The sequence below is a fragment of the Vicia villosa genome, linkage group LG2, assembly GCF_029867415.1.
Source record: "Vicia villosa cultivar HV-30 ecotype Madison, WI linkage group LG2, Vvil1.0, whole genome shotgun sequence".
NCBI classification, from domain to species: Eukaryota; Viridiplantae; Streptophyta; class Magnoliopsida; order Fabales; family Fabaceae; genus Vicia; species Vicia villosa.
Genome location: NC_081181.1, coordinates 49,605,875 through 49,633,001, shown reverse-complemented (window position 1 = coordinate 49,633,001; position 27,127 = coordinate 49,605,875). Strand labels below are relative to the sequence as shown.

The window sequence follows — 27,127 nt, the reverse complement described above, 5'->3', positions numbered from 1 at the left end:
ACAAAGCCTCCATCCACGAAGAAAGAATTGCAATCACTATTGGGAAAGATAAACTTCTTAAGAAGATTTATCTCTAATTTGAGTGGGCGTACGCAAGCTTTTTCCCCCTTACTTCGACTGAAGCAAGGAAGGTTCGAATGGCATGCTGAACATCAAGAAGCTTTTGAAAAGATCAAGCAATATTTGATGCACCCGCCCATCTTACTTACTGAGTACTCTTTGATCTTTCAACCTCTTAAGGCAATGAAGGGACAAATTGTGTCAGATTTCATTGTGGATCATGCAGTGGTGGAGAACCCCCAGTAGTATGTTGATCTAAAACCTTGGAAGTTATACTTCGATGGTTCAACACATAAAGAGGGGAGTGGAGTTGGTATCCTTATAATTTCTCCTGATGGAATTCCAACAAAACTCAAGTATAAAATCGAAGGCCCTCTTTGCTCCAACAACGAAGCTGAGTATGAAGCAATAATTGCTGGACTTGAAGCCTTGTTGGAATTGGAGACAACCAGAGTCGAAATTAAAGGAGACTCAGAATTAGTGATAAAGCAACTGACAAAAGAATACAAATGTATCAAGGAAAATTTGATCATGTATTTTGTCATAGCAAATAGGTTGCCTAAAAAGTTCGAATATGTGGATTTAAAACACGTCTCAAGGGTAAACAATCAAGAAGCAAATGATTTGGCACAGTTAGCTTTAGGATACAGAGTATCAAAGGAAAAATTAGAAGAATTGATCGAGGTAAGAGGCAAAGAAATGGCCACAAAATTGTCCCCAAGTGATCTGGAGAACTCACAATTAGGTTTCGCCAACGAAGAGGAATTTGAAGTTTTAAATATAGATTCCTTAGTAGATACGGATTGGAGGAGTCCAGTTGTAAACTACTTGAGGGATCCTTCGACAGATACAGATAGAAAGGTGAAATATATAGCCTTATCGTACTTCTTGATGGGAGATGAATTGTTTAAGAAAACCCCTGAGGGAGTCTTACTAAAATGTGTGGGCGAAGCTGAAGCGTACTTGGCACTCTCGAATGTGCATAGTGGGGCATGTGGTGCTCATCAAGCGGGGCACAAAATGAAATGGCTTTTGTTTCGTTATGGAATGTATTGGCCTACTATGTTAAAAGATTGCATAGAGTTCGCCAAGGTTTCTCAGGAATGTCAAGAACACGCAAGTATTCAACATGCACTTGCAAATGAATTGAGTTCAATTATAAAACCATGGCCTTTCAGAGGCTGGGCATTAGACTTAATTGGAGAAATCCGTCCCACATTATCCAAAGGCCAGAGATATATATTAGTAGGAATAGACTATTTCACAAAGTGGGTTGAAGCAATACAACTAGCCAATGTAGACCAAGAGGCTGTGATTGAGTTCATTCAAAAACATATATTGTATAGATTTGGAATCCCAGAAAGCATAACCACAGACCAGGGATCAGTGTTTACTGGTCGAAAGATGCAAGAGTTTGCGAAAGAGATGGGATTCAAGTTGTTCACTTCTACACCTTATTATGCTCAACCAAACGGACAAGTCGAAGCAGCCAATAAAATGATAATTGGTCTAATAAAAAACATGTAGGGAAGAAACCTAAGAATTGGCATAAGACCTTGGACCAGGAACTTTGGGCTTGTCGAACATTACCAAAAGAAGCCACCAATACTACACCTTTCCAATTGACGTTCGGACACGATGCAATACTTCTAGTCGAAATATACTTGCAATCAGTCAGGATTCAGAGACAAGAAGAAATTCCCCCAAACATATATTGGGAAATGATGATGAATGAGTTAGTTGATCTGGATGAAGACAGACTTCGAGCATTGGAAATGATAAAAAGGCAAAAACAAAGGGTGTCAAGAGCATACAACAAAAAGGTGAAAGGTAAAACATTTATTAACAATGACTTAGTTTGGAAAGTTATTTTTCCTATAGATCGAAAGAACCAAGCTTTAGGCAAATGGTCTCCACACTAGGAAGGCCCTTTTCGAATCTTAAAAGTATTCTCAAATAATGCTTACGAGATAGAAGAGTTGGCAGAAGATCGTAGGATCTTAAGAGTGAATGGGAAGTATCTGAAAAGATACAAGCCAGTCATGCACGAAGTAAAGATTGCAAAAACACAAACATTAAACATAGATGTCGTGGGCCAAAATGGTAAAACATTCGCCAAAATGGATTTATCTTTATGCAAGTTAAATAATATAAAGTAATAAGACAAACGATGTCAAAATATATTCCATTACGTTAAAGGATTAAGGGTACATTTGGTCAAGATGGTTACATTATATGCAAACCAAAAATAACTACTAAAAGAAGTGTTCAAAATTATGGATAGCAAAGACAAAAACAAAGACCCACAACGCCTCCAACAATGCCTCCAACATCCTTCATTTAACCCTGTTTTGAAAATCCTCTAAGTTCAGCAGGGGCAAGCTTTCCGCCTCAAAAGGATCAAGGGAGCCTTCCTTGCACAACTGTTTTACTATCCCTTGTTTAACAAACATGTGAGATAGCAATCTTCCGTAGGGAAGACAAGAAGGTTTGCCTTGGCGAGAGGCAGCAACAACAACGGCTTCGGTAAGATGTTTGAAAATCATCAGTGGTATGTTGATTTTCTTTTTCTGGAGAGCATAGAGCATGAACTCCAGGTCTTCCACCATAATGCTTTCCTGATCTTCTTTTTGTGGGCGAAAGTTGCCCACTAGAAGTTGATGCCAAATCCTGCAGAGGAGGGCGTTGAAGGGATCGTTAGCAAAGATACTCGCTAAAACGACAGAAGTGCTCATGGTAAAAGAGTTGTCAAAAATGAGACCAGAGTTCTCACATCTCATCACTTCAGAGATGAGTGTTGGAGAGATGGTAATGCGAGATCCACAGACTTGGGAAACGATGGTGGTTTTCCCTTGTGAATCCATCCGGAGGGATGCAAACATCCAGAAATCAACCAACATGTTTGGGTAAACAGACCCTTCCAAGATTCCTTGGTAAACCTGTAAGTTTTGAGAGGCAAATAGTTCATCAACATCAAGGCCGTGTTGATCAAACTCTTCGGCAGAGAGTTTGAACTCTTTCCGGATAGCAGAGACAATGTATTTATAAGTTAGAGGTGTCATTGTTGCAAGAGAGAAAGTATAAGAAAGAGAAAACCATGATGAAAATATGGAAGAGGATGAAGAAACGATAGAAATGGTAAGGTTTATATAGAAGATGTTTGTCTTGAAGAGTGATTACGCTTTGAATTTTGATTGGACCGCGTGTGGGATCCCCGAGGAAGATATGGAGTCCGCCGTTTCTAGTCTTGGAAGTTGAAATGTAATCATGTTAGAAACTGATACACGCACGTCTTAATTAGACTTTTGGAAAAAGTGATGTCATGATTAAATGACTGTTACAGCTAGAGGAGTAGAAACGTCAAGTCAAAAACTAAGTGGCTGCGAAGAGTAATCATGTCACGTGTATACGCTATTGAGGTCATCATGATAGTTGAAAAAATAGGTTTTGACAAGTTAAGAATTGTTAAAATATTATTTGTGACATTGCATGATAGAATATATGGATAGTTAAAAGACAAATCATATATCTATTCATTAACCAGTCTGATTACAAAAAGCAGGACGAGTGCAGAACGAAAAGGCATTACAAAGGTTATCATAATTAATTAAAGTCTTCAGGAAGATTATTTTTCATTGTGGAATATTGAGATGCCCATAATGACAAGCGGCGTTCGATTGTGGCTTGTTGCTTCTTCAGCTCCTCGATTTCTGGTACCCATTTCTGCGCCGTTTCGAGGTGTTGAATCCCCACTTGCACCACTTCATCCAATTCGTTTTGCTTGGATTGTTTGATTTCTTCTTGGCGAGACTTGTCAGCTTTAATTTTCGCTTCGAGTCGTTCAATTTCTTGTTCCCAAGATTTGATGTCCACCCCACAGGTTTCATACTCCTTTTGGCGCTTTGCGTGCTCAAGTTCGAGGACACTGACTCTAGCAGTTGATTCGCTAGCAGCTTTCCACGAAGAACTATGAGAAGCTACTTTCGTGTTGAGTTTTTGGTTAACCTCTCGCTTTCGAAGGTTATCAGCTTGAAGCTGATCAAGCAAAGAACTTAGTGAAACAATCACTTGTGAGACTTCGTCAGAAACCTGAAGTAGATCCACCTTCTTTAAAAGATCGTTCAACCCAAAGCAACTGGTGGAATCTTTACTCAGAACATCAATAAGGTTAGTCTCAAAGAACTTCTATTTTATCTTCCGAAGAAGGTTAGGAGCACCGACTCCTGTATCACTTTCCACCAAGGTGTTCGAGGAAACCCCAACTTTGAGGGGCGAAACGCTTTTAGCATTTATCATGGCTTTAAGGAAGCTCACAGGGTGAGTATTGTAACGTCCCGAATTTAATTAATTAGTTAATTAAATTACGGAAGGAATTATTTATTGGATTTAGCTGAAATTGGATTGTTATGCTGATCGAAGATATTAAGTTTAAGTCGGATTTATTTAGTCGGTTTAATTGGAGGATAATAGTAAGAATAATATGATTTATTTATTGGACTAATTGATTTAAGTGAATTGGGTTGGAATAGTGTGTGGTAAATAGCAATGAGGAAGTGTGAATGATTGGCCCAATAAGAGTTATAGGAGTTATTTGGAAAATAAAGAAAAAGAAAAGAAATAGGTTTTTGTTGTACTGTACGAAGAAAATAAGGGTTTGGAGGAGAGGTGAAGAAGAGAGCCATGGCGGAAGAGAAAAGCCAGGGGAAGTCCAATTTTCGCAGCAAGTTTCTGTGGTGAGACACCTTAGCAAAACAAACGTTTCTCCCAATCCAACCGTTGGATCGTCGCGGTTCTTGGACACAATGTTCCAGACTCGTAGAGGTAACTTCTGACCGGAGCGATTTTCGTTTTGATGATTTTAAGTCCGTCTGACAAAACGATTTCCGAACAGGTTTTTGGTGCGTCTCTGCACGTTGTTAGAAAAGATTTTCGGAGAAAAGTTGGAAGCGGCGGCATAAGCTATGGCAACCGGGAGAGTAGAGGAATCTCCAATCCAAAGGTAAGGGTGGGGTTCTTACTCTATAACCGGGGTTATGATGAACACGTATGTGGGATGGGGTTTATGAATTTGCCTCAGTGTCGGTGTTTGATTATGTGGTTGATTCTAAGTCCTTGGTTGTTATTCATAATTGGTTGCTCCGTGTTGATTTGGGGATGATTTGTAGGTTGCTGTTGTATTGTGTTTTAGTGGTGGAAAATTGTTATGTTGCTGTTATAAAGGTTGTGTTCTTGAATTAAGTTGTAGAAATTCAATCAAATGAATTGGTAGTAATGCTTATTATTAGAAATAGTTGGCATGTGGTATAAGTTGCAGAAAGTGGAAAATAACACGAAGGAGCAATGGCAGAAATATAAAGTAGCAGGCTGAATCGGTAGCCTAATTATTAATGCGATAAAAGTAACTGTAGCAATAATGATGGCTTATGTAGCGGTAATTCAAAGTAACGGAGTTGTTGATAATTAACAAATAATAATAATTAAGTTGTTGGTGCCTTAGTGGTAGATGTTGATAGCGAATATTAAGTTGATAGCTGCAGAGTTGTTACAACCTTGGTAGGAATAATTTGGTAGTAGTATAAGGACCGATGATGTAAGTTGGTGGACAATTAAATATAAGTTATTGAGTAGAATGTAGTATATGTTGCTATTAAGTAGTATAAATAAGACTTATAATAATAGTCGGTATGAGTAAGCGTTGTGTCGAGTTGTTGTTGTTATGTTGTTTCTAGTATGTTATTATTGAACATGATATAGTTGAATATGTTGTTAGTAAGTTGTGGGAATATGTTGTCGTTGTTGAACAAGTTGTTATTACTATGTTGAAATGTTGTTGTTATACGTTGCTGTTGAATTATCGTTGATTACGTTGATGATGTTGTAGGCCTATGGCCAATGTTGAATAAGTTGAAAATTGATTATGTTGTTCAGCGTTGTTATTGTCCCGACTTGTGGGCATGTTTAAGTTGTAGGTCGTATGACCAATGTTGGATTAAGTTGATGCATCTGTTGCATGTTCAAGTTGTTGTTTACGTTGTTGTTGTTGTTTCGTTGTTGTTGTTATGACGTTGTGGTTGTTGTCGCATGCATACATTTGCATTGTTTATGTTGGCCTTGATGGCACCCTGTTTACGTTGTTGAAATGCCTCGATAACCTGGCATATGTTTACGTTGGGAGTTTTACTCCAAATGGTACCACATGCATTTGCATAGTTGAGTCACATTCTATTTGTATGTCTGAGCTGTTGTTGATGTTTAAGTTGTTACCGTTGTTGTTGTTGATGTTTAAGTTGTTACCGTTGTTGTTGTTGTCGATGTTTACGTTGTTATCGTGTTGTTGTTGTTGTTGCTATCTAATAAATTGTCGTTTGATATAAGTTGATGTGGTTATAAGTTGCTTTTGTGATTAAGTTATTGTTGGTTATAAGTTATGATTGCCATTAAGTTGTTATTGCTGTTAAGTTGTCATTACTGTTAAGTTGTTGTTGTGATCAAGTCGTTGTTACTAAGTTGTTGTTATTAAGTTGTTGTTATTAAGTTGTTGTTATTAAGTTGTTGTTACTAAGTTGTTGTTATTAAGTTGTTGTTATTAAGTTGTTGTTACTAAGTTGTTGTTATTAAGTTGTTGTTACTAAGTTGTTGTTGCTAGTAAGTTGTATTGATTTAAGTCGCTTACTCGTTGTTGTATAATTGCTATGTAAAGTGGTAGAATTTGTATAATCCTAATCTAATATACTGTTTATCATACACCTGTTTATATTGTATGATATCTCACCCCTTCTGTAATGATGTTACCTATTATGGGTAATTGAGCAGGTACTCAAGAATAGTTGTGGAAGCGAAGTAACTTTATGAAGTCTTTAGTTGCTGTTAGTCGATTGGTGTCTTGCTCTGATACGTAGCACTCGGGATGGGATTATGATTGTTTATGTCGGTCATGTTGTTGTTATTATAAGACGATGAATAGTTGTTATTATTTGTTGTTGAAATTGTTTCTAATTGTTGTTATTACAATAATTCTTGAATAATTATAAATTGAAGTTTTGATTTTAGTTGGATAAAGTTGTATATGATTTATAAGTTGTGAACGCCGAATGCTATGTATCATAATAAAAGAAAATATAGGTTGGTTGTTTGTTGGAATAAGTTGAGAATGTAATGCCTCATGTTTAATATTTGAAATTTCCGCATTCTAATTTAAATATAACGTTGGGTAGATTTGGGGTGTTACATTAGTGGTATCAGAGCAGGTCGGTCTGTCCGGCCAGTGTGTATAATGTTATTTATCCCTTGGTATGCGACAAGTGTGTACAATACTGTCGGTACTTGTTTGTTTTCTAGTCGTTTGTTTGTAGGAGTGGGCTTGAAGCCAAGTGGGGGAGAAGCTAGCGCTTCTCTTGGATGTTTCAAGTGTGAACAGTTGGTTCGGTGTAATAGGAATTGCATAAGTGCGAGTATTGGCGAGATGGCATGATTTTTCCAATTTTGAAGGAAGCACGGATTTAAGATTTTAATGTCGCGGTAGAGTTGATGTATCCTTGAGATGGAATAACTGTGACTTGTCGTTGGACGAGAGGTTGGATTAATAAGAAGATACTGTTGGGAGTTAACCGTTCGAAGTCAAACCAAGCGAAGTTAGGAATTGTTTGGATGAGTCGATGTGGATTTTTATGCCGGTGAGGATGGTTGGGAATTTTTGGAAGCAAGGGAGAAAGGTAGAACCCATGTTTATCACTTCCAATCTGTATTTTCGTATTTATGGAACAGTCTTCACTAATCAGGTGATAACTTTTCGCTCGTAACTCCGATGGAGACGATTCTGGACTTTTCGGAAAGCTTGCGAAATTCCCTACAGTTTTCATATAAACTTTGTCTGCTACATGTTTTCGACGAGGGAGAAAGATGCGTTTGAAGTTTTGGGTCTGATGCTGAATTTAGTACAGACTGGTATACGGGATTCCTTGACCAGACATGTTATACAAGTGATAACTTTTTACTCGTAACTCGGATTTAAGCGATTCTTGAATTTCTGGAATCTACATGAAATTCCCTTCAGTTTAGTATATCATTTTGTATCAGGAAAGGTGTGTATCGAGGGAGATATTTGTGTTGGCAGTTGAGCGCTTTTTGTTAGAATTTTAAAAGGCTGCGATGTTTCAGCGGTTCTGGTGAATTGCGAAGTTGTCAGTGGAATTTTATTGCTCGTGACGTCGACGTTTGGATGATGATGTAAAGATGAGTTGTTACAGGTTTTATTGTTGGATCATATAAGTGGATTGCAGAGTCAACTAGAAGAAAATTTTGGAAGTTTGTCGCTAACCGAATGATGAGATGACGATGTTGAGATCGTGATTAGAATACGATAAAATGCGAGATTGTGGAGATCAGTGAAGTTATAAGACTAAGGATTTATTGACATTGCTTAAGTTCTCTACTTGAATAAATTTTCATGGAGCAAAGTGATTTGGATTATACTTGGTATAGTGACGTTTCTGTATTAGAAGATATTTAAGAATTGTGTTGTGCTGCGTGCGTCGAGGAAACTATGGAGTGAATTCTTGGACGTTATGCTTAGGTGACTTGAGCCAAGTGATAAAGTGTGCTATTATAGTTTAGTAATGATGGGTTATACTTCATCATGATTGTCGGCTAACTATTGACAAATTGAGGAACTGATCACCCTTAATCTCTTGTTAATAGTAGACGGAATTGTATTGGATGTTATGTACTTATCTTACTATCTTAATGGTGTGTAAAGTGATGGATGTGAATGAAACTTGGTTGAAGCTTGTGAATCATATAAGTTGGCAGGAACTTTAATGAGGACAGTGAACTAAGGTTGGATGATCAGAGTTGCGCAGCTGAAGCGTGAGGTGTCAGGATGATTGTGTCAGATAGATTTTCGAGGACGAAAATATTTTAAGTGGGGGAGAGTTGTAACGTCCCGAATTTAATTAATTAGTTAATTAAATTACGGAAGGAATTATTTATTGGATTTAGCTGAAATTGGATTGTTATGCTGATCGAAGATATTAAGTTTAAGTCGGATTTATTTAGTCGGTTTAATTGGAGGATAATAGTAAGAATAATATGATTTATTTATTGGACTAATTGATTTAAGTGAATTGGGTTGGAATAGTGTGTGGTAAATAGCAATGAGGAAGTGTGAATGATTGGCCCAATAAGAGTTATAGGAGTTATTTGGAAAATAAAGAAAAAGAAAAGAAATAGGTTTTTGTTGTACTGTACGAAGAAAATAAGGGTTTGGAGGAGAGGTGAAGAAGAGAGCCATGGCGGAAGAGAAAAGCCAGGGGAAGTCCAATTTTCGCAGCAAGTTTCTGTGGTGAGACACCTTAGCAAAACAAACGTTTCTCCCAATCCAACCGTTGGATCGCCGCGGTTCTTGGACACAACGTTCCAGACTCGTAGAGGTAACTTCTGACCGGAGCGATTTTCGTTTTGATGATTTTAAGTCCGTCTGACAAAACGATTTCCGAACAGGTTTTTGGTGCGTCTCTGCACGTTGTTAGAAAAGATTTTCGGAGAAAAGTTAGAAGCGGCGGCATAAGCTATGGCAACCGGGAGAGTAGAGGAATCTCCAATCCAAAGGTAAGGGTGGGGTTCTTACTCTATAACCGGGGTTATGATGAACACGTATGTGGGATGGGGTTTATGAATTTGCCTCAGTGTCGGTGTTTGATTATGTGGTTGATTCTGAGTCCTTGGTTGTTATTCATAATTGGTTGCTCCGTGTTGATTTGGGGATGATTTGTAGGTTGCTGTTGTATTGTGTTTTAGTGGTGGAAAATTGTTATGTTGCTGTTATAAAGGTTGTGTTCTTGAATTAAGTTGTAGAAATTCAATCAAATGAATTGGTAGTAATGCTTATTATTAGAAATAGTTGGCATGTGGTATAAGTTGCAGAAAGTGGAAAATAACACGAAGGAGCAATGGCAGAAATATAAAGTAGCAGGCTGAATCGGTAGCCTAATTATTAATGCGATAAAAGTAACTGTAGCAATAATGATGGCTTATGTAGCGGTAATTCAAAGTAACGGAGTTGTTGATAATTAACAAATAATAATAATTAAGTTGTTGGTGCCTTAGTGGTAGATGTTGATAGCGAATATTAAGTTGATAGCTGCAGAGTTGTTACAACCTTGGTAGGAATAATTTGGTAGTAGTATAAGGACCGATGATGTAAGTTGGTGGACAATTAAATATAAGTTATTGAGTAGAATGTAGTATATGTTGCTATTAAGTAGTATAAATAAGACTTATAATAATAGTCGGTATGAGTAAGCGTTGTGTCGAGTTGTTGTTGTTATGTTGTTTCTAGTATGTTATTATTGAACATGATATAGTTGAATATGTTGTTAGTAAGTTGTGGGAATATGTTGTCGTTGTTGAACAAGTTGTTATTACTATGTTGAAATGTTGTTGTTATACGTTGCTGTTGAATTATCGTTGATTACGTTGATGATGTTGTAGGCCTATGGCCAATGTTGAATAAGTTGAAAATTGATTATGTTGTTCAGCGTTGTTATTGTCCCGACTTGTGGGCATGTTTAAGTTGTAGGTCGTATGACCAATGTTGGATTAAGTTGATGCATCTGTTGCATGTTCAAGTTGTTGTTTACGTTGTTGTTGTTGTTTCGTTGTTGTTGTTATGACGTTGTGGTTGTTGTCGCATGCATACATTTGCATTGTTTATGTTGGCCTTGATGGCACCCTGTTTACGTTGTTGAAATGCCTCGATAACCTGGCATATGTTTACGTTGGGAGTTTTACTCCAAATGGTACCACATGCATTTGCATAGTTGAGTCACATTCTATTTGTATGTCTGAGCTGTTGTTGATGTTTAAGTTGTTACCGTTGTTGTTGTTGATGTTTAAGTTGTTACCGTTGTTGTTGTTGTCGATGTTTACGTTGTTATCGTGTTGTTGTTGTTGTTGCTATCTAATAAATTGTCGTTTGATATAAGTTGATGTGGTTATAAGTTGCTTTTGTGATTAAGTTATTGTTGGTTATAAGTTATGATTGTCATTAAGTTGTTATTGCTGTTAAGTTGTCATTACTGTTAAGTTGTTGTTGTGATCAAGTCATTGTTACTAAGTTGTTGTTATTAAGTTGTTGTTATTAAGTTGTTGTTATTAAGTTGTTGTTACTAAGTTGTTGTTATTAAGTTGTTGTTATTAAGTTGTTGTTACTAAGTTGTTGTTATTAAGTTGTTGTTATTAAGTTGTTGTTACTAAGTTGTTGTTGCTAGTAAGTTGTATTGATTTAAGTCGCTTACTCGTTGTTGTATAATTGCTATGTAAAGTGGTAGAATTTGTATAATCCTAATCTAATATACTGTTTATCATACACCTGTTTATATTGTATGATATCTCACCCCTTCTGTAATGATGTTACCTATTATGGGTAATTGAGCAGGTACTCAAGAATAGTTGTGGAAGCGAAGTAACTTTATGAAGTCTTTAGTTGCTGTTAGTCGATTGGTGTCTTGCTCTGATACGTAGCACTCGGGATGGGATTATGATTGTTTATGTCGGTCATGTTGTTGTTATTATAAGACGATGAATAGTTGTTATTATTTGTTGTTGAAATTGTTTCTAATTGTTGTTATTACAATAATTCTTGAATAATTATAAATTGAAGTTTTGATTTTAGTTGGATAAAGTTGTATATGATTTATAAGTTGTGAACGCCGAATGCTATGTATCATAATAAAAGAAAATATAGGTTGGTTGTTTGTTGGAATAAGTTGAGAATGTAATGCCTCATGTTTAATATTTGAAATTTCCGCATTCTAATTTAAATATAACGTTGGGTAGATTTGGGGTGTTACAAGTATTCTTAAGTTGCTCTAATTCGGCTGGAGTAAGTTCAGAAGAGGTTTTGGTCGAAGTAGTTGCTGGAGTAACAGTAGTACCAAAGGTCGAAGCTTTAACATTGCCTGATTTATGCAAACTAGAGACTTCGTCCATAGTTTCATTCCCAAGGTTAGTATCTTCACTTCTCGTAGATCGTTCAGATACTTCACCAGTATTTGAATGTTGAGGATTCTCCTCCATATCTCCGTCTTGATTGATAATGGGAGATGCATCATTCGAATGAGTATCTTCAGAATGGTCAGGGGAAGCAGCCTTGTTACTAGGTTCATCATTCTCAAGAACTGGAGAAAGGCTGGGAGATTTTTGTTGAGGAACACCTGTTACAAAAATCAAGATATATTAAGATAAAAGCTACGAAAAAAGTGTTGATAAATTCAAAGCATATAAAGGTATACCTTGAGGATTATCAAGGTCAAGATTGAGAGTTGAAGCTTTGAAATCAGAAGTAGCTGTGCCTGCATCGTCCTACAAATGCAAGGTAAAATGTAAACTTAGCATGAAAGATTAAAGCATAATGGATTATTAAAGTCCAAGATTTGATACCTTGGGAGGGACATTATCTGGGCTCGAATTATGACTTTCGACAACTGGGGCATTACCAGTGGTTTTCAAAAGTTGTTCATCAGAAGGTACTTTATCGCTTGATGAGGTAGGCTTTGAAGTCCCAGACCCCTTTTCTTTAGCTAAAGAAATGGTGGCCTTTTGTCTTTTCTTCGCACCTTGTCTGGTACGAGGAGGAGATTTGTCTTCATCATTTGAAGCACTAGTGTTCGAAGGTTTCCGTTTCGGAGTTGGTGGGGGTTTCGAACTCTGAGAATATTCATACTAAGGAAAATGAATAATGTTCAGAATAAACGTACAAGTTAAAAATATGAGAATATGTATATACCGTTGGTTTATTGCCGGTGGTGACAGAATCACTCCCACTTGCTTTGTTGCTTCTCGAAGCTTCAGCATCCTTTTGTGTAGACGCCTCCTTGATAACTCTCTTTCGACCTATAGCTGTGAACAGAATAAAAGTCAGTATATAGGTAAGGAAAGAATGTTAATCGAAGGATTGTCCAAGCCCCAACCTTCAGGTATTGGAGTCAAAACACGAACGTGCTCAAGACTTATATGAAGATGTCCCTTGAAATTATCCAAGGTATGCTTAGTCGGAACCACTCGTTCAGCGTGTTTTTTGGATTGTTCGCAAAGGATTTTAGGGACATTCCCACACACAAACCAGTCGGGAAAAGGAGGACTTAGAGCCACACCAAAATCAGCACTAGGTAGTGGAGGGAATTTTGGCGGATAAAGTTTGAAAGCCACTTCATAACGTTGTTATGGTCGAACATACGTGGGCAATTTCAGCTTATCCAGTTTAGTGGAAAATTTTTCACGCAAAGTGACCGCAGCTTCATGAACGGTCCGACTAAGGTCATCAGGCCTATAGATAGTTTCAAAGAATTTTTGAAAGGCTTGAATTTCTTTAATATGAGTTGAAGTACCTTTTTTGAAGTTCGCCTGCACATCAGCAAAAGCTTCAGCTAGTTCTTGCGAAAGACTTTCAATATCGAAGATTTGCTTGTTATAATATTTTGTCCATCATTGATGGAAATCGATGGTAGAATAGAAGGCAGGTTCGAAGGAAATGGGAGAGAGGGTCCTGATGCCGACATATTTGGAGATTTTAGACTCATAGTCTTCTTCAGATAAGTGCATGGCATGCAGACACATATGATTTCTCTTTTCATACATACATTTTGGTTTGAGTTGTACCAACCCAAATTGTCTTGATACGAGATTTGGTTTGTAACAAAGGAGACAGCAATGACTCTTGGGAGATCGTAATCGATGGTACAACAGTTTAGACGTCAGAAAAGCCTCCCAGATAACCATGCATTCAGCTTGTTGATTTGGAGAAGTTGCTGGGAATTTTCATGTGAACCATTCAGGACCTACTGCTCTTTTCACAAATGGAGCCATAGAAGGACTAAACTGATAACGTTTAGCGAACATCATCATGTACGCTCGAAAAGTCTCACAAAGCTTTCCTGGTTCTTCTTTGGGAGTTAGGTGGGCTAGTCTAGTCCCTTCGACTGTTCGATTTCGGATTGCCATATCTTCTTCGTCCACAACACCTTTACGTGGGAGATAAGCTTTGAAGGTGGCGTTGAGCCATAGTTGTAGTAGCCAGAAGGGTCCAGCGAAGAGAAGAGATCCTGATTTGTATTCTTTGACGAGATCTGTTGCTTTGCCAAGATTTTCATAAAGGTACCCTAAAATTAACTGGCTTAAATTTAATTTCTTTCCGGCATTTATCTGGTTAGCCATACAAAGGTACCTCTTTGCCACTTGGAGAGGCCTAAAACAAAAAACGCATCTTGAAAGCCAGATTGCTAGAAATGCAATATGTTCTTCATCTGCGACTTCAGTAGTCGTTTGGTTATGATGTCTCTGGATAAAAGCAGTATAAGTGGCTTTGATCTCATTAAATTGGATGGTGTCGGTATCCATGTAGTTGGGATCGAAAACTTCCCCGACTGGTCGAAGCCCTATGATAGCGGCTATGTCGAAGAGAGTTAGGGTAATCATTCCACGAGGAAGGTGAAAGGTATTGTGAGAAGCATCCCAAAAATATATCGATGCTACTAACATGGTTTGGTTGTATTCTAAACCTGTTTTGGATAATTGTATTAGATCATAAATCCCTAATTCTTTCCAGAATGAAGCCTTTTTGTTTTCTACCTTAGCCAACCAAGCATAATACAGTTCAGGATCCTTTGCTAAAGGGATTGATCTAAATACTTTGAGGAAGTTGGTCGCATAATTCAACCTAATATTCTCTAAGGCTACGATGGCTTCAGTCAAAGCATCATCTACATTGGCAGTTTAAACTAAGATTAGGTTACCCTCTTTGTCTATTTGGCTCTTGCTAACTAAGGGCCTAGTTTTATAATAAGCAGGAAAGAATTTACCCTGAGAAGAACTACTATCTCCAGGTAAAGGACCCATAAAAGCATGAGTTTTTCCAGAAAGAACAAAAGGGATGATTACCTGAGAAGCGTAAATAGCACGAGTTTCTACTAAGTTTGGGTCTGGAATGTATTGTTGGTTACCTACTTGTGTAGGGCGTTGAAACTGTTGAACAGGCTGGAGAGCATTTGAAGTTTCTGGTGTGGAGGTTTGGATGGTAAAAGACGCCATAGATGAAATTGTTTCAAGAATTAGGTTAGAAACCAAAAAGGGTTTTTTGTGTGTTTAGTCGCAGAAGAATGAAGGACAAAGTTGTGTGACAAAGGGAAAACCCTGAAGGCTAAAGCTTGAGTATTTAAAGGTTTAGTAAGGACTTTTTCAAATCTTTTTGAATAAAGGTCAAAAGGACACGCGGCGAGAGATGATTTAATCTAACGGCGGTCGAACAGCTATTAGCCTTACTCCTAGTATCTAGGAGCAATGATCACAATTAATGACAAAACTTGGGGACGCACGTTTTGAAGAGACGTTTTTGAAAATGACAAGACGTTTTGAAAGATAAGTCATAAATGACTATGGCGTTAGTTAGATGTCTTGGAACTCTAAAAATACGAGTAAAACAAAATCTCAGATTTTTTTACCACTATGCCACATATATGAAATTCAAATACCAGAATGCCACGAACTAAAAAAAAATACCAAAATGCTACACTTCCAGTTCAGGTCCGGCCAGGCCTTGGACGAACTGGAAAAGGTTTTTTTTTGCAAGTTGGGGTCCGGCCAGGGATGGGCCGGACGCAAACTAGGGCTTTTTTTTCGTTTTTTTTTATTTTAATTGAATTTAAAGATTTATTAATTATAAAAATTGTTTTTTTATTATAATTAATGACTAAAATATAATAAAATATAATAAAAAATTAAAAAAAATGCTATTTTAATTATTAAAAATATGAGTAAGTCACGGGTTGGACGAACATGTGTAGGTTCGGCCAATAGATGGACGAGGACATATATTTTATTATTATTTTTTTGCCTATAAATAAGATTGTACAGCCACATTTGCACTCACACCAGTTACAATTGAAGGTTTAGTGTTACTATTGGAGATGTCTTCTGAACCCCTTCCAACGTTTCCACCTATGAAGAGAGATGCAACATTATTTTTTTCAGCAACAAAGCCTCCGCTGAAGATCAAACTATGGAACACCCAAAATTTCGAGCATCTACAGAGGCACTTGATCGGATGGTTAGACGGAAACATTCTCGAGGGTGAAAAGATAAGGAAAATTGAAAGGCAGGTCACGGAGAAAGGCCCAAATGGAGTAGTAACTCGTTCTTGGAGAGCCGTGAAAAATGACGCTGGTGTCCTTATGATGATGCTAGGACCACATGATATTGTGTTGATGGTTGTAATCTCTTAGAATATGTTTTATTTGTTTCCTGTGAGGTCGTTTTAATTGTTTCTGTGTGCTTGGTTTTATTTGTGGCTGTCTTTATTTTGTTGTCTTTATTTAGTAATGTGAAATATTGTCTTAGTTATGTTTAATGTGAAACGTTGTTTTAGTCATTGATGGTTGCAAACTCAATTAAAAAGACATTATATTACATTCATAAAGCTAGTTGAAGTAAACATTAAGGAGGCCTATTGGACGGGCCTACTACATTTGGACATTTACTTCGGATATGGCCTACTTCACGGCATATCCCACACATTCTCTTTTCCTTTTCCATGTCGTCCATTTCGGTTCGAATCCGAGTACTATTTGGGCGACCTCTTTTTTCCTACGCATAGTTTCGTCATGACAAAGAGTAGCTCCTCTATATTGCGGCCAATTGTCTTGATGTGGGAGGATCTGGAAGCTTTCTTGGTAGACTTTAAAAACATGTTGAATCTTGAACACGTCGGGTATGTGAATGGTGTAGTCTTGGCGTATACTTTCACATGCTGCAATCACATGTGAGCAAGGCAAATGGAACGCTTGAAATTTTCCGCAATCACATGTTCTTTTTCGTAGATCAACACCGTAAGTACCAGTTGGTCGACCATCGTTGTGGTTTATTCTTTCGGCCACCATAAAATAGAACCTCTCCCGGTCAAACTGATAAACATTATGACTGCTTACTTTGTTGACTTCTTCAGTCATCCCCTTGATACACTTGTCTGTAAAAGTTTGGCCTGATGTCAACCTCTTTGTCCATTCATGTCCACGTTGACCAAATAATGCTCCCATCCGAAAATATGTGGCCGAAAACAAAGACGCTATTGGAAGGTTTCTGGTTGCCTTTAGCACAGAGTTCATTGCTTCTGCAAGGTTAGTCGTCATGTGTCCCCATCGTTGCCCTCTATCAAACGCCCTTGCCCACTTCTCCCTGGGGATATTTTCAATCCACTCCAAAGCATCTCTATTTGTCTGACGAATTTCGGTTCTATAGTAGTTGTACATTGACTCCGTCAATGCATATCCTGTTACAAATAATAAACATGTCAAGAAATCGACAAAGATCATTTGAAAAAGTACTTCACAAAGATCAATTAGACTATTACCCATATTGACGAGTTTTTTACGTAGTTCCTTGTCTCTAATCGCACGCATAAAATTTTGTGCGATATGCCTAATGCAATATACATGTGAAGACGGAGGATTTTGCCATCTATTTGCAGGATCAACATAGGCACTTTTAATCGATGGATGTCTGTCCGATATTAGGCATAGATTGGATTGGGGTGTCACATGGCTTCTTAGATTGCGAAGGAAAAAACTCCAAGCATCCTTGGTTTCACCCTCAACAATAGCGAAAGCAATTGGAAAAATGTTACCATTCCCATCCTGCGCCACAACCATCAACAATGTCCCTCTGTACCTTCCATACAACCATGTTCCGTCGACTTGAACAATTGGCTTGCAATAAGCAAAACCATGGATACATGGTTGAAAAGCCCAAAATAGACGATGGAATATCATCTTATCACCCAACTGGCTTCCTTCGTTTGAAAATGCAGGTAACGTTTCCAAGTCTATTATCATTCCAGGCAGATATGTTTTCATTACCAATAACCATTGTGGAAGGTCATTGTAAGATGTCTCCCAGTTTCCATACAGGGATTCTATGGCCTTTACCTTTGCAATCCATGCTTTCCTATAAGATATATTATAACCATACTTTCCTGTTATATGAGAGATTATGAGCTTTACCTTAATTGATGGGTCTGTGTTAACCAGATCTCTGATGCAGTGAGAGACAATATATGAGGTAAGTTGTCTATGGTCTTGCGACATTGAAGTGGTTGTGCAGACATGTGGTCCACTCAACTTACCTATTGTCCATTTGGAGTTCTTCTTGCGAACTGATGCTCTACATTTGAATGGGCAAGTTGGATTCTTGCATTTGATGACATATTTGTTCTTATCAGATTTGTACACCCAATAATCAAGATTATTGGTGATATGCCAATGTTGTATAACAGCAACGCACTCCTCCTTGTCTTCAAACTCCATTCCCTCATATAAATCAACATCATTATAGTTTGTTTTGTGCGAACCAAATATTGATTCAGACTGTGCCTCTTCTAAACAGATATTTCGCATGTGATCCGGTGGGGCGTACATGCTAATCGATTGTGCACTTGTAGGCTGCAACGGCACAATGATATCAGGGTCATTGTCATCACAAAAAGATCTTCATATCGCATTTCTTTTATTTCATCGTCACTGTACTCATCCACATCTTCGTTAGGTATAAACGGTTCGTTGTTTTGTGTTGGCTCTTCATCAGTGGGTTGGCTCATACCGTATTGATGCAAATGCGACTCTTGCGATTGGTTAATGGAAGGACTAACAATATGAACATATAGCTCGACATCGTCAAGAGGAGCAAACGAACTGTGACATTCGAACATCACTTTAACGCCATCGTCGTCCTCTATTGGTTTCATGATGTAAAAAATGTTACCATTGTCTCCATTAAACAACGGAAGTCGATAAATAATTTCACTTACAGGAAGTTGCAATTTTGTTTCGATCCGTTCCTTCAAATGCATAAAATCGGACCTACAATGCACTTTGAAACGTTTTGTTTTTGTGTTGCTAAACGAAAAAACCGTTGGTTAGATCGTTACTGATAACACCGTTGTAGTGCACTGAAACGATTATGTTTCTCTAAGCCATTCAATGAAACTATAATTTTTCTATGTGTGTTTGAATGTGTGTTTGAATTACATGTTTCAGTCAAAGGGGTATTTAAACCATGCATGGCAAAAGTGGACACGTGGGGGGGTGGTCCAGGCAAAGGACGAAACATGTTTCAGTCCGTCCAAGGGTTGGCCGCACCTCAAGGTTGTCCGTCCAAGGGTTGGCCGGACCCAAACGTGACTAGTTCACGTCCGTCCAAGGGTTGGCCGAACCCAAACGTGGCTCGTTTTTTGTTGCATGCATGCATGCAATTGTCACTTCAACCATTGTTCTATTCCATCAATAGTGTAGTAGCATGCATGAGTCATTATGAAAGTTGGATAATAGATTGCACCTTCTTTGCATGCACTACACTTGTTAATCCATTGGTCTATACAATGCATCCACTTTGACTATAAATTCAACCTCTCATTGTCACTCCAAAGTCATCACTTCTTCCAAATTTAAGAGTTGCATATTCATCTGAAACACACAATTTGTTTACCAGTATCACAATCAGACAACATGTCTGATTTGCTTACTTTGGGAGAAACACATAGAGGAACAAGGGCGAATGTGGCTGCATATGTAAGTTTTTTTACTAGTATTTGTTATACGTAAGTTACACAATTTATTATTTTTGTATACTAATAAAAGGATATATTTTTTATAGGATGATTCTAAAAGGTTTAGACTACATACTCATCTATTCGATAGGGAGCCAAGTGAATTTATCAAGCCTTACTTGGATAGAGCCGGTTTTGGAGTTGTCGCCAAAATCAACTTTCGAAGTGTCGATTCCAAACTCGTAGTTGCGATGCTTGAGAGATGGAGGCCCGAGACACACACGTTCCATTTGCCAACCGGTGAATGTACAATAATGCTAGAGGATGTAAGTATGTTGTTTGGCCTCCGCATAGATGGGAGGGCTGTAGTAGGTGAAACCAAAGGACCTAATTATGCTTGTCTCGATGCTTTATGCATAGAACCTTTTGATGGACCTGATAGGGTGAAGGGTTCGGTAAAATTGACATGGATCCACGACGAGTTGGATGAGTTAGAAAAAATTCCTCAACCAACCGAGGAGCAAAATATTTTACATGCAAAATTATATATCTTAAGCATGATTGCAGTTTTATTTCCTGACAAATCTCATAATGTGTTGCATTCTTCTTGGTTCAAATTTGTCAAAGATCTTAATGAATGCGGCAAATATAGTTGGGGGTCTGCGTGTTTGTGTTACCTTTACAGGGAGTTGTGCAAAGCATGTCATGTAGACGTCAAGAGTGTTGCAGGCTGCTCACTCCTTCTCGCTGTGTGGGCCTACTATCGCATTCCACGACTTGCTCCAAGGAGTGAAATTGCTCCATCTTATCCATACGCCGTTAGGTAAATTCTTTATTCCATATATTTATTTTACCACTAAATTAACGCATATTTCTAATTTTACTTTTTAAATATGCAAGATTTGCACAACGAGATATGGAGTATTTCGTATCTCCGAATACTTATCTAGATGGATATCGTTTCATTTTGGATCACATGGTCGTTGGAGATGTAAGTTTTTTACCAAACCATATATTAAATTTTTCCTCTACATGAATACGACTCTTATATTTATTTATGTGTTACAGTTTTTGTGGAGGCCTTACGCAAAATATCCACGTTGTGTTCAACGAGAAGCTCGGGCGTGGAGTGCAACTACCTATATTATTTGTTTTCATATGGTGGAAATGCATCATGCTGACAGGGTTAGGCTTCAATTTGGATTTACTCAAGACATCCCTCAACCCCCGAGATGTCTTGAAGATCACCACGCAATAACAAAGAAGGATGTAAGGGATGCTGCTTATACTGTTTTGAACATTCATGAGAACAACGAGTAGAAAGGTAGAAAAAACTTAATAATGACAGGTGACATGAGTACTACTTTACGCCACACCGATGAATATATGCAATGGTTAAGAAATATTCCATTAATATATTTGTCGAAAGAATCGTATTTGGCAGACCCGCCTCATTATGCCTCCTCTTCATCAACACAAGAAACAGCCCCACATACCACCTTTCATCAACATCAAGAAAACTCACAATCATTCCAACCAATACCACAATTCCAACCAACAACACAATTCCAACCAACACCACAATTTCAACCAACAACACAATTCCAACAAACACGACTCCAACAAACACAATTCCAACAACAAACATCTTCATTTCCACAAACATACCAACACACTCAAACCACACAACAACACACATTTTTTGCCACACCATCTCAAATTCCAAGTCCTTACACCTCAACCCCCCAAACAAACTACTACTACCACCAAGAACAATATCAACAAAAATCAACACTTCGACCACCACTAAATCACACCCCAATCCCTCAACCCGACTTCGATCAGTCATACTCCCAATCTCAACCGCTTTCCTCTGCCCCTTCAGCCTCCCAATCACAATATACCTTTGACACTGTGAATGCCTACTATCCACCCTTTCAAGCACAAATGCCACAAACCTTTGTGGCGTCAAATCAACCACTCGTTGAAATGACCGATGAGGAAATACTTAATTTACCACCAATAACTGAAGAACAACTGGCTAGGTTTATGGATGATGGTCCGTCGCATCAAAACGATGATCTTTCAAGCGACGATTCTCCACAAAGGCAACCTCCACCAAACAATGACCAACCGTTACGCAAGAGTACGAGACCAAAGAAACCCACGATGTGTCTCACAGGGGGTCACATGGTCCAACGAAAGCCAAAAAAAATAGGCTTTTTTTCCTTGTACCCGTTTATGTATTGAATAAAATAAATATTAGCAAATAATTATTTTTTAATTGATTATATTATTTTTTTAATTTTTTATTATATTTTAATCATTAAATATAATAAAAAACAATTATTGTAATTAATAATTCATTTAAATCAATTAAAATAAAAAAAAGGGTCCAGTTAGCGTCCGGCCCACCCCTGGCCGGACCCCAACAGTCCAAAAAATTCCTTCACCAGTCCGTCCAAGGCCTGGCCGGACGTGAACCGGAAGTGTGGCATTTTGGTTTTTTTTTCATTTCGTGGCATTGTGGTATTTAAATTTCATATAAGTGGCATATTGGTAAAAAAATCCAAAATCTCATCATGACAAGAAATGCCTATTTCTCTTGTTTGTCGAAACAGACATTTATTGGGGGCAATTTGTTAGCTGGAGATTTCGATTGAAGGATATGCTTCTTGAAGAATTAGAGTTTGAAGAAGAAGGTGGCTTTCGGTGGCCATTCTTGAGAATAAATGGTTTTTTGAAGGCCATTTCTGAGGATGTTATTTATGATGAAGATGATTGAAATCGAAGCTGAATCGAGATAAATTGTCTTTGAGACTTAAGTGTTTTTCGAAATACAAGAGTGTTGAAGCTTAGCGTATTTCGTTGCATTCTCACTAAAGATCACGTTGCCACGTATCGAAAGAGAATTCAGGCAGTAGGATTTGAATTTCGAAATATTCTGTGTAACCGAACAAGGACAGATGGCGCCCCAGGGATTCGAAATGTATGCATGTGAGCAATGTGGCATTTCGTTAATGTAGGACCGTTAGGGTCGAATTAGTATAAATAAGGGTCTTAGTATCAGGATCCAATGTGTTCATTTTGTACAAATCACTCACAAATCACTCAAGTATCAAGTGTTAAGAGAAAGAGTTCGCTGAGAAATGTACGTATGACACCACACTCTTAATATGTTTGTATTTCTATTTACAGAATCAAAGTGTCTTTAAGTTTCTTTTGCTTTTCGCCCAGTTTTCCTTCAATTCTAGTTTTCTTTTTTATAAGTCTTTACATTATTGCACTTTACGTTTATGTACTTTACATTCCTGCATGTTACATTCTCGTACTTTACATTCCTGCATGTTACATTCTCGCACTTTACATTTCTGCACCTTGCATTTCCGCACTTTACATTTCTAAAGTTTACATTTTTGTTACGTTCTTGTCGAAGTTACATTTACATTTATAACCAGTTTATGTTTCAGTTATGTACATTCTTTGTTAGTTTATTTCGCAAGTTACTTACATGTTCATACTATAACCGAGTTTCGAAGCAAAAGACATACAAACATGAACCAAATTATCTCGAAAGACAACTATTTGACTATGTTCTAGGATCAATCTAGTTGATCCTGTGAGTAACCAAAGTATATTTTATAGTTTGGAGGACTAGCGGTTGTTTACCGAAAATCACCGTAAACAAGGGTTTAGTTTATGAGATGGATTTTAGTGTTGATGTTGATTTTGTGAACTATAAGGACATTGAAAGCCTGGTCCTTAGTGTTGGGTATGTGAAGTTTAAGTGTTTGTGGTACCAGCATCCAAAACTATCATTTCAGCATGGACTCAAGGCATTAAACTTAGAAGGTGACTTGTTGCAGCTTATTGTAGATTCAAAAGGGCATAGCTTAGTAGATGTCTTTGTTGAAAATGAAGTGGATATACCAGAAGTAGTTGAGTTTGGTGATGAAGGCCCTGTGGATGATGATGTCATTAATGAAGTCCCTTTAGATGAAGATGTTAGTAATGCTGAGAAAGAAGGAACTAATGGAGTCAACACTGAAGTTCTTATGGATGGTAGTGTCAACAATGAAGTTCCTATGGATGGTAGTGTCAACACTGAAGTTCCTATAGATGGTGGTGTCAACACTGAAGTTCATGTGGATGGTGGTGTCAGTACTGAAGATCCAATTGATGATGAAGTTCAAGTGGATTGGCAGAAGAAGCATTTATAAGGTGGAATGTTAAGCTCAATCATTTTCAAGCATATAGGGCAAAGAAGACAACTTTGGAGCTGATAAAGGGTGCTGCTAGTGAGCAATATGCACACTTAAGGAATTATGCTGAAGAGATTAGAAGGTCAAATCCTAATAGCACAGTGATTATCAAATGTGGACAGTCAACAATAGGACCTGTTTTTGAGAGGATTTACATTTGCTTGGAAGCTTGCAAGGTTGCATTTGCCAGCACATGTAGACCATTAATTGGATTAGATGCTTGTTTCTTGAAAGGTGAACATGGTGGTAAGCTTATATCATCTATAGCCAAGGATGGAAACAACCAGATAATGCCTATTGCATATGTTGTGGTTGAAGTTGAAACAAGGGATTCTTGGCAGTGGTTTGTTGACCTACTGTTGGAAGATCTTAACCAAATTATACCTAAACAGTATGCATTTATTTCTGACCAACAAAAGGTATGTATTTAATTAAGTATGAAATTCTGGTATGACAGATTCAGGATGTCACTTACGATGTCAAGACATCTGATCTATTATTAACTTAGCAAAGGCATAACAGAAAGATCCCCAATTTTAAATTACCCCTAAGAAGAAGTCCATGAGTACTGGGATCATGTATGTTCAGTCAACATAACCAGATTGTAAACTTTATTGGTTATGTAAAGGATTAGCTATCAAACTTGAACCTGATGTTATACATGATGTTACAACATCCAAGACTGAACAGACAATATAATGCAGAAGATAAATAACACAGTGAATTGCTAACCCAGTACTGTTTAACTACCTACTCTATGGGCTACCAAGCTAGGAAGAAGATTTCACTATCAGTAGTACTATTTTATGTAAACAACCTCTGGTTTACAGATAAACAACCTCTGGTTTACCTAGTCACTACCCAATGTAACCTTTATCTTGGAACTCCATCTAAGACAAGAGAACCTCTGCTCACTCCCTAGTGATACCTAACTGTTACAACCCTGCAACAACTATTTAAACAATTAACAATGAACACTAACTTGATCTTGCTTCAAAGCTTCAATCAAGAACATAATACTCAACTCTTACCTACAGGTTTCGAGTGAGAACAATAACTTCTCTTACCTGCAGGTTTCGAGGAGGACATGGCAGCCATCCCACAACCTGGGTGGTCTACCTATAGAAACCCTAATGACTACATCTTTTCTAACCACGGTTTTCTATATTTTTTCTATATTCAAAGGTTTCTATTTATAACCTATTCCAAGTTGGACTTGGGCTTACAAATCACAGCACTCCTGGCTGTTACAAATCTGCAGATATCTTCTGCTAAAATAAAGGTTTTCAATCACAAGTTTCCTAATTTATCTCCTAAATTAGAAACTGCTGAATCTTCAATCTTCTAATTTGATTCTTTAATTTTCTGACTTGATTCTATTGACCTTTAAATCTGTGCCACATAGGATTACATAATATTCACAGAATATTCTGTATCTGTTGAGAATCAAACTGAATCTTCATTACAGTTTTGCAGGCGTGATGTCATGAGTTGATGTCATGACATTCCATACAACATCTTGCTTTTGTACCTGTTTTGTTCTTTTATATTTGCAAGATTACACACTGTATTATATTTTGCTGCTATTATGTTTTAGCTAAACATAGATGCCAATCAGACAATAATACAGAGCAAAGCATCAACAATCTCCCCCTTTGGCTTATTTTGCCTAAAATTATGCATTTAAAAAAATTAGCAGCAACTTCAACTTTCAAGACAACAAAGAACAATAGATTTTTACATTGAAATGGTTGGTCTGCTGTTCTTCAAGGCTTTCACGTCTGGTGTTGTTTCTTTTGACAGTAGCAAAATCAGCATCAGTATCTCTCCCCTTGTTTAGCCATAATATGACAAAGATTGGACCGATGTCATAATATGCAGTGGAACACCTTCATGCAACACTGATGTACATGAGAAAGACGATGGGAGAAGGCCTTTGTCTTGGAGGACCAATGGTGGCATATGAGAACCCTTTCTCAGTATTTAACTAGAAACCAAATCCTAGCTTAGAGCCTAAGAGAGAACTTGAGTGAAAACTGTCCACCAGTTATAGTAACTTAGAACACAAATCACAATTATGTTCATAAACTCAGGTCACAAATCACAACGAAAATAGTTCCTACACCGAGGGTTGTGTATGATGGAATATCTTTGTTGTTTTTGCAGAAAAACTCATGGTAGAGACAAACAACATCCCCAACCCGTGTTTTTCTTTTTCTGGACAGGTTTTAGCAAAGCAACCCATCGCAATACCAAACCCAGAGATGACTTTTGAGGACACACACGAATGACATCTTGAGAGAGTTTGATTTCTGTAATCTGTGGAGACGCCATTATATAGCCAATTGAGATTAAAGGAAATAACAATTTTCTTGGTCTTGTTCAACGGTCAAACGGTTAAATAGGAAATAGTTCCAAAAGCATTTAATCTTTCCAAATCAGTTTTTTACTGTTTTTCTGATAGGAGTTATCTTTAAAACCAGCGCATGCATACTCATTGATTTAACTTTACACCGACCACTGATGTGTAGAGATAAACTACAAGACATAATTCCTTGTTTGACTGAGTAGATTCAATGTCTTTAAGCATGTCATGACATCCTGTCAGACATTATCACTTTTTCACCTCTTAAGCACAAAGCTCAAGATTCTTCAGCAGATTAAGACAACCACCTTATGGACCAAGTAATAGACCTCCTACTTACTCTTCTGACTCACTAGTCATAAACATAGACCTCTGTTGTCCTGAGCACCTTGAGACTGTTTAACGCAACAGTGAAGAACCTTCCAACACTTATTGATTCATAGTCACCTCATCAGTTCAGAGAAAGAATTGTGGATTCCAGTTGCACATGGTTAAATTCAACCATTCACATATAACTGACAATAATGTTACATTTTCTTTAAGATGTTAAAGTATTTTTGACCAAGATACTTTTCTTGACATAAGAAGCCAGTCCCCCTATCTGAGATAGTCTGAGCTTCTTCAAGGAAAAACTTGTAATGATGAATGGAAAACATAAGACTCATCTTCATATCTTCAAGAGCTCACTCTCTGTTCAACTATCCTGCTGAACACACTCACTATGCCAATGTTGCTCCTTTACATTAAATACTCACATCAGAAATCAGATGTTATAACATTGTGTCTGACCTTAATACTACCAGTATATTCCACAAGGTTCATAACTCTTTCTACAACAAACCCTTGTCTATC

General features: G+C 37.6%; 2 protein-coding genes across 2 annotated transcripts; one reads left to right on the top strand and one right to left on the bottom strand.

The window, feature by feature from the left end:
- Positions 1 to 16,601: 16,601 nt before the first annotated feature.
- On the bottom strand, positions 16,602 to 18,847 carry LOC131649037 (uncharacterized). Its single transcript, XM_058918784.1, has 2 exons — positions 18,638 to 18,847; positions 16,602 to 18,545 (listed from the first exon to the last, which is right to left on the bottom strand). The coding sequence occupies exons 1-2, from the start codon at positions 18,845 to 18,847 to the stop codon at positions 16,602 to 16,604; spliced, it is 2,154 nt and encodes a 717-aa protein (XP_058774767.1).
- Positions 18,848 to 19,607: 760 nt separating this feature from the next.
- On the top strand, positions 19,608 to 20,968 carry LOC131649036 (serine/threonine-protein phosphatase 7 long form homolog). Its single transcript, XM_058918783.1, has 4 exons — positions 19,608 to 19,670; positions 19,756 to 20,471; positions 20,549 to 20,639; positions 20,717 to 20,968. The coding sequence occupies exons 1-4, from the start codon at positions 19,608 to 19,610 to the stop codon at positions 20,966 to 20,968; spliced, it is 1,122 nt and encodes a 373-aa protein (XP_058774766.1).
- Positions 20,969 to 27,127: the final 6,159 nt, after the last annotated feature.

What these genes read in the sequence shown, in the direction of transcription:
- LOC131649037 (XM_058918784.1), bottom strand. Translation starts at nt 18,847, where the DNA reads ATGAAACCAATAGAGGACGACGATGGCGTTAAAGTGATGTTCGAATGT. An exon ending in CGTTTATACCTAACGAAGAT is followed by an intron (nt 18,546 to 18,637) that starts GTGGATGAGTAC and finishes GTGCCGTTGCAG; the next exon opens with CCTACAAGTGCACAATCGAT.
- LOC131649036 (XM_058918783.1), top strand. Translation starts at nt 19,608, where the DNA reads ATGTCTGATTTGCTTACTTTGGGAGAAACACATAGAGGAACAAGGGCG. An exon ending in GGGCGAATGTGGCTGCATAT is followed by an intron (nt 19,671 to 19,755) that starts GTAAGTTTTTTT and finishes TATTTTTTATAG; the next exon opens with GATGATTCTAAAAGGTTTAG. An exon ending in ATCACATGGTCGTTGGAGAT is followed by an intron (nt 20,640 to 20,716) that starts GTAAGTTTTTTA and finishes TATGTGTTACAG; the next exon opens with TTTTTGTGGAGGCCTTACGC.